The sequence below is a fragment of the Lolium rigidum genome, chromosome 2 (assembly GCF_022539505.1).
Source record: "Lolium rigidum isolate FL_2022 chromosome 2, APGP_CSIRO_Lrig_0.1, whole genome shotgun sequence".
NCBI classification, from domain to species: Eukaryota; Viridiplantae; Streptophyta; class Magnoliopsida; order Poales; family Poaceae; genus Lolium; species Lolium rigidum.
The window spans coordinates 110,175,404-110,188,949 of record NC_061509.1 but is presented as its reverse complement, the minus strand read 5'-3'; the positions used below and the strand labels follow the sequence as shown (position 1 = coordinate 110,188,949).

Here is a 13,546-nt window from a genome sequence, read left to right as displayed (position 1 = left end):
AAACTATTTGCAAACACGGGCTATGCATCCACCATGCCATGCTATCTATAGTTCTATTCCCGTTGCTTAGTTTTTTCCCAGTTTTATGAGTTGAAGCTGATATACCGTTCCTACAAAATAGCCAAACTAGATCCAGAGGCATAATGTTCAGATTGTGAGCTTCATAAGTATACCATTTGGGTCCATTTTTATTGTTGCATTGTTCAGGCAACAAGATCAAACTTGTAGGAGAGCTCATCTCTCCTACTTAAAAAAGGGGGAGAGTGTTCCGTCGTCAATCTTTACCATGGTCCGTCGTCTCGCTTCATCCCTCGTCTGTCAGTTTTTTTTTGCCATTTAAACCCTCCAAAAATCGTGTACCAACACGTAATTTCTCGTGTTGCCTCCACGGTCCACGCCCTGGATGTCGCCCGCATCTCTGACCGAACAAAGAGAAAACAGAGCTTCTTCCCCTATCACGCCGCAATCCATCATTGTCCGGCGGGCGACTCGATCCTTCCTGCTTCCGAGCCCCTGACTCCTCCTGATTTGGCCGTGTCCTTATCTGCTTTCATTCTCCAACTCGAGCAGCTCGCCGCCACGACGGAGCTCCGAAAATTCCCGTGCTTCGTTGTTGATACCGAGGAGCTGAGGGATTCTTCGCCGACGCCACTGACCGGGGGAGCGGCTAGGAAGGAGACCTTGAGGCTGACGATGCAGGCCACAGGAAACTCACGCGAACGTCATCTCTGGTGGGCGCCGAGGTGGACGACGCCGGCGCGTCCTGCAACGATCTCAGGCTGCTCCTCGAAATCATCTGCACCTGACCTGACCACCTGTGCATATGCATTGCTAATAAGCGCTCCTAGATTTGGTAAGTCATATGTTTGATGAAATGCCGCAGTCAAAATTCTTCTTAGATGTCTATGTCCGAGCACTTTTAATTCTTTAGTTCATGTTATGCATACCATATGAACTGATTACTCATGACGAAGTGCTGTAAAAATGGCTCCTTAGGGAAAAAGGAATGAGCTTTTAGGGGAGCACCATGGTGAGACTGCACTGCTGCAGTATGCGTCGTCAGGGGCGGACAAGTATGCGATGTTGCCGCCATTCATATTACCTATGAAGCTACTGAGCCCTGCTTATGCCCTAGCGCTATGGTTTCATTCGACAGCGCAACTGTTGTGGCATGGTACCACGCCCATCGATGGCCACTGTATTATTCTCATTTTCCTACACCAAGGTTCCCTTGTGTCTGGTAGCTGCTCAGCCATCCACATCCATGGATGCGAGTCAGGCCATTGGTTGCTCCAGGTCTTGCTACGACATTAGCATGGAAGGATTCCTCATAAAAACCCTGTCTCTACTGTCTCTGATCTGTACAAGATTTGTTTTTTTAAAGAAAAACTTTGGTACTCTACAATTTCTGTTGTTTGCTCTCCATGTATATTGTGTTCATTTCCTTTTCTTGCTATCTGGTAGATAATTAGACGAGATTTGACCAAAAGTTACATTACTTCTTACAATTACTTCATGACAATTTCCCTTCCCTTTTGTTGTGACGGACTGATATTAGTTTAATATTATGGCATCGAGACTTAATTTAGTGAAATGGTAGAAAGGAACCATGACATCTAATTATTTTTATGATTTCAGCTTAGCACGCGAACATACGAAATGGCCTACCAAGTTGTATTGTGCCACAGACAGGTGGCAGTGGCTGCAGCCGGACTATACTTGTTCCTTGTTCAGAATTTTCTCCCATGTCCTGATGGTTGGTTATCTGATCATAGGTATGTGTTGTGCTTTTTTTAGAATTTCAGCTCACGATGTTTAGGTTCTCTCAATCCAGCTCAGCACTACAATCTGGAGAGTTCTAAACATGATTGACATTTCTAGCAATTAAGGAGATGCTTCTCCAATTAGTAAGATATTCAAGCCTATTGTTGGTTCCATGTGCTTATTAACTTCTGCAAGTTCAATGATATGTGCAAGGAGGTGGGTGATTAACTAATTATCCATCAACGTGACGTTAAAATGTGTAATGAAAGTTCTGTTAAAACAATTAAAACAAGTGCAGAAATAGGGATCCCATGATTATCTGGGTGTTCGCCACCGCCCATAGTCCGTTGTCGACACACGCGAGTAGCTATGAATATTAATCGTCAATGCAAGTTCCGTGTATTATTTGGTAAGATATGCAAATACAAAAATCTTTGTCACAAATGATTTGTAGTTTCATTTCACATAGATAATACTCATTGACAGTATTCCAATTCCACTAAAACTCAGTACACATATCAAAGGTACATTGGATCCTTTTTAGTATTTTGCTACATTGGTATGCAATCTGCCCGTCTTAAATTTTATGCCAGCTCAATTTATTCCAGTTCCATGGTTGGAGGTGTTCTTAGAATGCGATTCTTGCTATTTATAGATAATGCATCAATTAAAATTTGAGCAACTCAGTTTACATTGCCTCATTGTATTGTATTTGTTTGAGTTTTCTTATAAGGCCAGTTTATCTCTTACAATAGTATCAGATTGGATACTCTAGGTACACGTGTACACATTTCTATTCCTGATGCTGATGGTTCCTGAATTTGCAAGTGAGATGATAATTAATTACTAGCTCTGTTCCAAAAAAATATTGTCAAAACTCAATGACATCTAAGTTTGACCATTGTTTCGTACAAAAAAGTATATCTCAAATCAATATCAATAGTTTCACAATAAAATATATTTTTAGATGGTATGTAAGGGAGTTGACACACACAAGGGTCTAATGTACCCGAGACTAGAGTTTACTCAAAATTAGGTACACAAGTTTGTCAATTACCGCAGAAGAATAGATGTATGTGGATATTCTACTTGAGACAATTTATGCTCTTCGTTTTCTCGCAAACATATAGTATTACAGTAGGTTCATGAAATATATCGCCATCCTTTTTGTTGTCTCTTAAGATACCTTTTCCATTAGTTTGTAATCTTTTGGTTTGAGAACAACTTGTAGGATATTCTCATTTCTTATGTTATTGGTAGTGACTATCCAAATTATATAAACCCAAATGCATTGTTTCCTGTGCACACTTGGGCTTCTGAAACTGAACTAGCGAGCTTATATGTTTCTGAAAATATAACAAAGCTTTATGAAGGAGTGATTTTTTTTGAAAAGAAATACTTATTTGTGTTGCTTGATGGTGTATCATGAGAAATTAGGGTCAACCAGATGGAATAACAGAGCAGCACTTGTAGAAAAGGGGAACCAAATTCAAAAAGGTATAGCGCTTATGTATGGATAATTGTCAGCCGGTGAACGAAGGGTGTGGGTCGAGTGGCATGTCGAGTTAGAGAAACAGGAATTGCTTGATTGGTATGTAAAAACAAGATCTTTTCTTGAATGGATTAAGGCAAAAGAGGTTTGCACCATGTGTGATTGTGTGGTAGGGAGAAGAGAATGAAGGGTGTCATATTAATGAATCGACTCCAAGTGAAGACAGAATGATTATGGAGCACAACAAATGTAAAGACTAGAGGGGGAGGTTTCATGAAGAGGATGGATGGATGAGAAACAATGGTGCCGCTGTCCTATCCCGCACCGTGCTGGGGCGTGCCCGTATTTTTTTTAGGATACGGCTTGGTTTAGATAAACTTAGGCTCCAAAGCCTGACGGGAATGTCAAATACTCATGGTTGTTATGATAATTTTTCTTTATTCAGGAAATTTGTGCAGCTCCTTGTGACCAATATTTCCTTTTATATAGAATCATCCTTTGCGTGGCGTTGTCAACTTATTGATTATTTTCGTGCAAACTCATCTTTCTTAAAGGTTTTTTTATTAAACTAAAGTCATGTCAAAGGCTTACTGTTGACGTAAGTGTTAACGATTAATGAGGCAGCAAATTTGGTGGTGGTGGTGACTTGTTACTTTAGATTTTGTGAATGAAGATCATAGATGATAGAATGAAAATAAGAAAATTAGCACAAAAGTTTTTCATTGATGAATTAATATCATTTAATAATTTATTAATCCGTAGCAACGCACGGGCACTCAGCTAGTCTTCGAAAAAAGGGAGCTGCCCTGATGATCAGGCCACCAAACGCCAGTGAGCAGACCCGCCCTGGCAGCTTCTGCAAGTTACTGGATGGGCTCATCCCCAGTGCTTTTAGCCCTGGTTTGAAGGTTTGTGGCCAGAGACCATCAAGCTGAAGATCTCCACCGATTGCATCTGGGAGGTCGGCCTGAAGGAGGAAGATGGCAAGATTGTTATGGACGCACGCTGGTCAGCGTTTGTCAAAGCACATGACTTGAAGATAGGATACTTCACAGTATTCAAGAGGATTGACACCAGATCCTTGAAGGTGCTCGTATTTGATCACGAAAACTGCGAGAAGTTCATCAAGTGTAAAGGCAATCATGCACCACTGGAGGAACAATATGGATCACAGCTCAAATAAGGTGGTGCATGTTCGGTTCTAATTACCACTTTTTTGTAGAGAGGTGGTCAATAAGTATATTTACCACTCTCTTCGATGATGCATTTGTGGTCAACATGATGGTACTCTTATATACTATACTAGCATGGAAGGGCGCGGCGGCACGCCGCGCCAACTGTGTAATATACTAATATAGTGGTAGTAATAATTTTAAGGCCACACTTGAATTGATAAATATGGCCGCCGCGCCGACTGTGTAATACGGTGGTAATAATAATTTGAGGCCACAATTGAATTGATATAAATATTTTCTTGTTTAAATAGTGCGTTCGCATACTGAAGTTATGTGCATAAAAAGTTAAACTTGGAATCAAGTAATGGGATACACTGATAACGGAAGGGCATAGAGAAAGACAGTGAACATCGCCCACTACAATAGTACATGGTACAAAATGTTCTAACTCCATGCTCGAACTCTATTTTAGCCACTCTCGTCTTCTCCATCGGATGATATGTCTACAATATCAATGTTGCCTGTGTAAATCGAATAGGCTTTCTTTGGCACCCACTCCGTTGCCGAGGAAGATGCGATGTCATCGGCCGTGTCAGGATTGTGGGCGGCATGAACTTAGCAATGATGCTCTTCTCGAGCTTGATCCAGATGACGATGTCGGGCAAAGTGGGTTGCGTGCAATGTACGCAGCCGGACGAAAAGGCAGATCCTCGCACAAAGAGCCTCTAGACAACTTGCAACTTATGGGTCTGTTTGGATTTGAGCCAAAGCTGGCCTTACCAAAAAAAAATTTGGCACGCCTATGAAATCTAGTTGTTGTCTGGTTCAAGCCAAAGTTTTGGCTGGCCCCCGATCCCCCCAGCTCCCCCCTCGGTTGAACTGTATTTTCTGGCCAATTCCGTCGCCAAACAATTGGTAGTACCAACAGTTGGCAGGGCGGCTAATTCTGAAGATGTACAAAACTGAACCTTAGGTTCCATGTTGATATGAACTTGAAAATCATATGCACATGAATTAACTAACTGGGCTGACAGTAAACATAATAATGCACTGTCCATTCAGAAAAAAACTTATAACTATTGAAATAATCTCCCTTAGTTTTTAAACTGGAGAGGTGCTTGAGATCAAATAAGATCAATGCGAAACATGACTATTGATGACATGAACTTAAACTATCTTATCTATCCCTACACAAAATGTATTAGTCAGAAAACAATAGAAGCACCAAGTAAGCTAATGGTATACACTATTTTTTCAGGCGCATATAACATTGCAAGTGACACAAGTCAGAAGTAATCAGAACACGACATATTTGAGTGAGATGTAACATTTTTTAGACATCAACCCAAATAAGAATTGCTTCTTCTGTGGAACAGGCTTTTTTTTTTGACCGATTATGTGAAGAATTTTAAGATCACCTGTAAGTGCCCATTCAGAGAGGAGCAGCTTACAAATATTCATCGGACACTATAAAAGCTCCAAGATAGAGAGCCGCACGGAGATGTATGAAATGTTGAAATACTGTCTATGTGGTAAAAGAAAATAACAAATTGCCTAAGCACTTACACCATACATGAACCTTCATAAGATTCTCTATTAACATGTACCAGAATCCCTAAATCATTGAACTGAAATAAGCCTTTCTCGAAAAGCCAACTTCAATTTCTACATATAACGAAGAGTAAGGGCCTCTATTTCAGAGTGGTGTCACTAAAGTTGGCACCACACACACAGTGCCATATTTTTTATTCCCTTTCCTGAGATGCACTGGTATGGTCAAGCTAGCAAAAAATATATAATAAAATGCACCAGATCTTTCTTGTCGATGCATACCTACATGTAAAATGGAAAACAATTACTGCCAAGTTGGTGAAGAAGCAACACCCCACAAAAGAAATTCAATAGTAGATTGTCAGTATTAGGTAATAGTTCGCCTTGCAAAGAAGATCAATTTGATTAAACATAGCATTAGGAGATAATGCAACATGCATATATGTTCCTGCTAATTTCAGAACAAGGAGAACAGTAAGGAGTACTATTCTTGTATTCTAATGAACCGAAGAGAATGACTAATTCCTAAACTGATGGGAGCACAAAAGGTAAATATCAGCTCGCTCATAAGGTTTGAACAAAATAACGAAGCCATGCTCAATATCATATAGAGCAAGTGGCTTCTTTAATCGCCAACCAGACCAAAGAACATCAACTAAACATTCAGCAATGTTAGCGGAAACACCGCCTGTGATGGTACGGGCGCAAAAAAACAGAGGCTAACATACTGATCAAATTTATAAGTAATATAAGAGAGTGTGTATAGATCTAAAAGGGAGGCAAAAAGAAAGCGGAAGAGGTATATATACCTTGTTATCCAGGCAAAGGAAACAATCAGGAACCAACAAAAATATAATCTTATGTTGGCACACGTAAGTACATAAGTAGGACTCCACACGGGATAGAACAGGAGTAAGGGACAGTGGCAGTCACGCGGACATAAAACTTAGCTTTTGTCTACACAGCAGGGATTTCACACCCTTCATCTGTCATATAGGATCTTATTGTCATCTTTCTTTACCTGAAAAGGCTCATATCAAAGGTTCCAAACCTGATACAGTTTCTGAGCAGAGCATATCAAAATTACTGCCTAAATGAACCATGCTGGGGAGTAATAAACATGATGGGCAGTAATTATATATCTGAGAAGAGGGAACCAGCTAATAAACCCATAGAATGTTTAGTACCAGGTGTATGTGTACATTGCAGAGGGTCATGCAGTTCCCAAAGACCCAAAATATGGACCAAGTATCTGTATGAATTGATGTGATTATTCGGTTACTGCATACGTGTAGAGGTGATTAAAGCATCTGAATATGATCTGATAATGGTTTCTTGGCAAATCAAACAACTGGCTGATTGCATACATTTGAAGAGAAAGATCTGCTAATTCGCTTCCTCGGATATGCTCATGTTACATGGCAACATCTGTGAATATGATCTGATTAGGGTCACTCCTCTTACAGCAGGATCTGTATAAAACATCATTCAAGTATTATGGATGTTAAATTCAGTTGGTTCACGTGATTCCTCTCTTCCAGATGAAAAGCTCAGGCAACAAATAAATTTAATCCGCTTACGTTCTTTTACTCTCATTTCACCGGTGCCTGGAAACCTTGAGAGCCACAACACACTGATTGGAACGCATTTGACAATACCACACCTTCAAAGAGAGTCATCTAACATTAACATAATGAATAATCCATATATGATTTCGACAAAAAGTACAGACAATGAAAAGTTACAACGCATCAAATAATTATGGATCCATCTTTGATAGACGATTAATCATGCAAAGATGAACTAATCCTCAGGTAACCCATAACGTGATCTATTATGCGGGCACACAGGACATAAGACATCACAAATTTTCAGGTATAGTAGCCATAGCCAGAAACAACATTCTGTGCAGCTTATGTAATACCAGGCTTTGTCTGAGAGAACCTCACTAATTCTAATGGATAGCTTGTAACATTTACCCTAAATACAGTTACCAACTGATTTAGAGAGAGAATGCAAGGGAGAAGGACTGAGTGTAAGGCGTTGATAATACCATAATATAATTAGACTCAAAGGTCGCAATCTCTGCGATAGTCGATACTTTCGGCTCAGTGCGACCTTGGTTTCCACTGTGTAACTCGATACGCCACGGCAGATGCTTGGACCTATGGCATATGCAGAACAGACATGTTATTCAAAAGAGTAGCTACCTCAACATGCGACAGGAGCTAGTTTCCTAGAGAGCAGACCTATCTCGGACAGCGGCATTCTCTGGAATCGGCATATTCACATACCATCTTGTAACATATGTACTTTTGAAAGCCAGCAAACCTGTAGCGCATTATTAGAGGTCACAGTTAGCAGGAACAAGGAAAGAAGGAAAAATTGTAGCCGAAGATAGCACGAAAAGTAGAGGTGAGAGTCAGTCATACTGACAAATAAGACAATACTTGGTTCTTCATTTGATTCCTCCATTAATCCATCAGCATCAGATAAATCAGCCTGCTCCCCTCCACAAATTAACAATGGCGTGCTCGCTTCATAAAATAACACCAATATGAAGTAGAAAATAATTAGAAGTAGTAAATGGCTGCCCAGATAAATAAATAAAAATAAAGAATAGCAGTGAGTAGCACCTGTCATCTGTGATATGTTTTTGCCGCTTCTGACTTTTAGCATTACCAGAGGGAGGAAAGACATCCGTCACTTTGTTAACCAATCCAACAACATCTGTAAATATACACAGAATAGCTAAATGAACACAGCACAAAACTAATTCTGCCCAAAAAAAAAATAGAGAATAGAGGAATAAATCAATGTTAGGATCACCTATATTCCTACCAGATAGGAGTATATTTTGATCAATGCAATCTGACAGCATGCTAAACAGCAGAACAGTATACGCAAACATAGGAAAATTTTCCGGCGGTGTCAGCACAGTTCTTAGAGTAAAACAGGTCCTCAAAGGATGATCTACCGATATGTAGCTCTTTCTAGGACCATATAGATCAAATTTCTCCATGATGTAAACAGACCCTTCCTTTAACTGATCTTTAAACTGATCCACCCTATTTCCAAAAACTAAACCTTCCATTGTGCCTTTCTGTAAAGCATTGCAAAAACAAAGAAGAAAGTAAATTCTGTAATAATAAAGTAGAGCAATATAGTGGCAAATCGAGAGAATCACTAAGCCGAGCAACAATGAGAGAGATGACAACAATAAAGAAAGTTTACCTATTTATCAATTTGACTTGTAACAGGCCATATTAGTCGCGTGCACCAAACATACAATAAGAAAATGAGAAAAGAAAAACGGAAGATAGGCACACATAGCGTGAGACACTACAAAGAAAGGGACGTGATGCGAGAGCGGGCACACGAACAGATTGACTGATACATTAGATCTAAACAATCTGGTAGATAGGAAAGCAGTGCAAATAGATCTAATCTGCTGGTCAGCGACGACATAATCAAGTGAGAAGAGAATCCCCTGATCTGTATTTCTGAGCTCCCAGATCCTAGCAAACCGGACCTTGACCTTCCATCCATAGGAATTCCGAGATAAATCCTTTAAGAGGCGTGCAATCCATCTTCAGATTCTTATTATAAAAACCTTAACTGTTACCAAATGTAATTTCATTATGTCTTCTTCTCACAATATTTTAAGGAGAAATTAAAACCGTGGCAAGGAAATAGGATGGGACGAAGCATAGTACCTGATGCAAATCAAGGAAAAGTATTGTTGCAGCAAATGACGCCGGAGATGCGGACTGAGCCAGCTAGCTCGATTGCAGGACGCCGCGCTCTCCGAGTACGCCAGCGGCGAGGCGCACGAGGGCGCGCTGCACCACTCCGCCTCGGCCTCCGCCGTCATGTCCTCCTCCCGCGGCGCCGGCGCCCAGGTGGACGCGGACGCGCACCCCCATCGCCGCTGGGTTCGCAGGGGAGCGGCCACCGGGTACGGCAGTGGCCGGAGCTGCGGGAAGTGGAGCTTGTCTCTTGACGCCTCCGTCCGCGCGGGACGAAGACGGGGTGGACTCGGGTTGGAGGAGCAGCTCAGTGCGGCCTCGAGCAACGCGGTCGCGGCAGAGAGGACGCCCCGACTACCCGCTTGGAGATTGAGCGGCCTCCACGGACTCTCCGCCACATCCCCGGATCCCCGCCCATCAGTAACCCCTCCACCATCATGAAGCCGACGACCACCACGCGCAGGCTCAGCCCCACGCAAAGATCCGCGCGAAGAAGAGAAAAGAGACCGAGAAAAGACGGGCGGCGTGGCGGAGTCCTCCCCGTGACGCGCCTCTTCCTCACGGCCCATGCTCGCTGGCGGCGAGGCAGCGGAGTCGACGGCTGCCTGGCGCGGCCCTCCCTGCGACGGGCCTCGTCGCGCTTGTCGGCGGCGGCGTGGCGGAGCCTCCCGCGGCGCAACAGCTCGCCTTGCCCTCCGTCACCCCTTTCCTGCCGCCACCGTCGGCTCTTTCGCCTCGTCCACCTCCGCGGCGTCGGCCCTGCCGTCGGGACGGGCCCAAGGCGAGCCGTGCCGGCGAGGCACGGGCGCGGGAGGCTGCGAGACGGAATGGAGCGGCCACCAGCCTCGCGACGGCCATGAAGATGAGCCGTGCCGGTGGACGTCGCTACGGCACGACATCCCCTCCGCTGTGGCAGCAAGGGGTGTCGCCGGTGATGCGGGGCCGTAAGGTGGGGCGGGACGTGCGGTGAAGAAGAGAAATCAGAGGAGGGTCTAGTGGGGGCAAGATTTTTCTCCATAGACAGAGCGGTGGTCAAAGCGGTGCTGTGGTAATTAAGGATATGGACCCACCATAAATGACTACATCCACTCACAGGGATCCCCAGGAGAGAAAACAGATTGTAGGTGTGGACAACACAACACCTCTGAAAAATAGCACGGAGCACCTAAATTGCACACATGAAAGTGGCGATGGAAAGCAAATCAGTAAAAGGGTACGTGTCACACAGCTGTTAATCCGGAGAAAAATTCAAAATTAGGAGAAAAATGGAGTTGGTTCACGTTTAGTATGGTATGTAATGTGCGTGGCTCCTCCACACACAATGTTATGTTAAACATGAAGGCTCAATCTGTACTCAATGTCTCTAGTTACATTAGTTAATGCTTGTGTTGGCTGTATTGTGAAGAACACATGCTGTTCAATTGTCGCAGTGAAGTCAAAATGCTGCATTTGGTTCCTCGCAAACGTATGCATGCACCAACAAACTCCCCTTCCATAGTTTTCCAACAAATAGCAAACCTCCTGCTGACAAGCATATTAGGCGCAAATGTGCAACCTTCAGTAACGATCAGGCTTCCAGCACTGCCCCATGTAACCAGACATTTTTTTGTGTGTGAGGCTAACCTTACCAATAGAAAAAAAAGTACAACTTCCCCCGCTTGGGCCAAAATTTCCCCTTTTGGGTTGCCGTCTACATGGTAATTGATGTGGGCCTACTTACTCGGACTATAATGCCCAATAACTACAAACGGGCAACTCAAACACTTTCGGCCCCTTTTCTAATGCAACACGGATACTATGATTCACCACAAAAAAACAGGGACATTCTACGTACAAGTTGTTTTTAAAGTGATCAAATATCAGGAGCCAAAAATAATTCAAGAAAAGAAACTTGAGTGTACATAGAGGATGACATGCGGGTCCCATTTAGCAGCAACGGTATCACCGTTTGAGAGGCTGCACGGGATCGAAAGAAAAAGGCAAGTGACCAAATACGAGGTGCCAAAAAAATCCAAGAAAAGAAAGTTTTATAGTACATAGAGGATGACATGCGGGTCCCATGAGCCGGCAGGTTCCTCAACGTTTCAAAGGTGGCATGAGATCGAAAGAAAAAGGCAAGTGACCAAAAATCGGGGGGTAAAAAAATCCAAGAAAAGAAACTTTATTGTACATAGAGGATGAAATGCGGGTCCCATGAGGCCGCTACTTACTCAACGTTTCAGAGGCGGCATGAGATCGAAAGAAAAAGGAAAGTGACCAAATATCAGGAGCAAAAAATAATCCAAGAAAAGAAACTTTTATTGTACATAGAGGATGACATGTGAGTCCCATTTTGCGGCAGCGGTCTCAACGTTTCAAAGGCGGCATGAGATCGAAAGAAAAATGCAAGTGCCAAAACATCAGTAGCAAAAAATAATCCAAGAAAAGAAACTTTATTGTACATAGAGTATGACATGCGGGTCCCATTTTTTAGCAGTGGTCTTAACGTTTCCAAGGGGCACGGGATCGAAATAAAAAGGAAGTGACCAAATATCAGGAGCCAAAAATAATCCAAGAAAAGAAACTTTATTGTACATAGAGGATGACATGCGGGTCCCATTTTGCAGCAGCGGTCTCAACGTTTCCAAGGCGGCGCGGGATCAAAAGAAAAAAAGGAAATATCCAGAAATTAATTAGGGGTTCAAAATAAATCCATCAAAGGAAAGTTTTATTGTTCATAGAGGATGACATGTGGGACCAACCTGCCAACAGCGTTCTCATCGTTTCAAAGGGGGCGAGGAGATCAAAAGAAAAAGGCAAGTAGCCAGAAATTAGGGGTAAAAAATAACTCCAAGAAAGGAAACTTTTATTGTTCGTAGAGGATGACATGCGGGACCCATGAGCCAGCAGCTTACTTAAAGTTTCAAAGGCGGCATGAGATCGAAAAAAAAGGCAAGTGACAAAATATCAGGAGCCAAAGATAACCCAAAAAAGAAACTTTATTTACATAGAGGATGACATGCGGGTCCCATTTTGCAGCAGCGGTCCCAACGTTTCAAATGCGGCTTGAGATCAAAAGAAAAAGAAAGTAGCCAGAAATTAGGGGGTAAAAAAATCCAAGAAAATAAAGTTGATGGACATAGAGGATGACATGCGGGTCCCATGTGCTAGCAGGTTCCTCAACGTTTCAAACGTGGCATGAGATCGAAAGAAAAAGGCAAGTGACCAAATATGAGGAGCCAAAAATAATTCAAGAAAAAAAAGTTTTATAGTACATAGAGGATGACATGCGGGTCCCATGAGCCATCAGGTTCCTCAACGTTTCAAACGTGGCATGAGATCGAAAGAAAAAGGCAAGTGCCCAAATATCAGGAGCCAAAAATAATTCAAGAAAAGAAACTTGATTGTACATAGAGGATGACATGCGGGTCCCATTTAGCGACAGCGGTCTCACCGTTTGAGAGGTCGCGCGGGATCGAAAGAAAAAGGCAAGTGACCAAATATCGGGAGCCAAAAATAATCCAAGAAAAGAAATTTTATTGTACATAGAGGATGACATGCGGGTCCCATTTTGCAGCAGCGGTCTCAACATTTCCAAGGCGGCACAGGACCAAAAGAAAAATGAAGTAGCCAGAAATCAGCGGGTGAAAAAAATCCAAGAAGAAAGATTTCAATTGGGCTGCATTTGGACATGTGGGCCTTCGAACTATCCTGCTTGGCCTTTTGACTCGTACAATTTCAGCCCACTCCAAAACAGGAAAGTTCCGAATTTTCTAAAAAAACAGGAAAGTCCTATGCTTCGCAAAGACAAAAAAACAAGGAGATTCAACATATAA

The 13,546-nt window shown here is 42.6% G+C and overlaps 1 protein-coding gene across 6 annotated transcripts; it reads right to left on the bottom strand.

Moving 5' to 3' along the window:
• Positions 1-7,094: 7,094 nt before the first annotated feature.
• On the bottom strand, positions 7,095-9,809 carry LOC124692223. Of its 6 annotated transcripts, none has more exons than XR_006999414.1 (8): positions 9,699-9,809; positions 8,824-9,600; positions 8,619-8,712; positions 8,433-8,519; positions 8,232-8,313; positions 8,036-8,147; positions 7,563-7,645; positions 7,095-7,454 (listed from the first exon to the last, which is right to left on the bottom strand). XR_006999414.1 is itself a non-coding variant. In XM_047225541.1 (6 exons), the coding sequence occupies exons 1-5, from the start codon at positions 8,680-8,682 to the stop codon at positions 7,580-7,582; spliced, it is 411 nt and encodes a 136-aa protein (XP_047081497.1). In that variant the 5' UTR covers positions 8,683-8,802; the 3' UTR covers positions 7,095-7,454; positions 7,563-7,579. The 6 variants fall into 6 exon arrangements, 1 of the variants encoding a protein (XP_047081497.1); XR_006999417.1 differs by lacking the exon at positions 9,699-9,809 and having other exon boundaries at positions 8,824-9,085; positions 9,217-9,692; XR_006999418.1 differs by lacking the exon at positions 8,824-9,600 and having other exon boundaries at positions 9,699-9,803.
• Between the last annotated feature and the right edge of the window lie 3,737 nt (positions 9,810-13,546).

Coding starts and splice junctions, on each gene's coding strand:
- LOC124692223 (XM_047225541.1), bottom strand. CDS start 8,682: ATGTCTTTCCTCCCTCTGGTAATGCTAAAAGTCAGAAGCGGCAAAAAC. Junction 8,520..8,618: donor AAACATATCACAGATGACAG/GTGCTACTCACT, acceptor TATTTTATGAAG/CGAGCACGCCATTGTTAATT. Junction 8,148..8,231: donor AATGCCGCTGTCCGAGATAG/GTCTGCTCTCTA, acceptor CATATGCCATAG/GTCCAAGCATCTGCCGTGGC.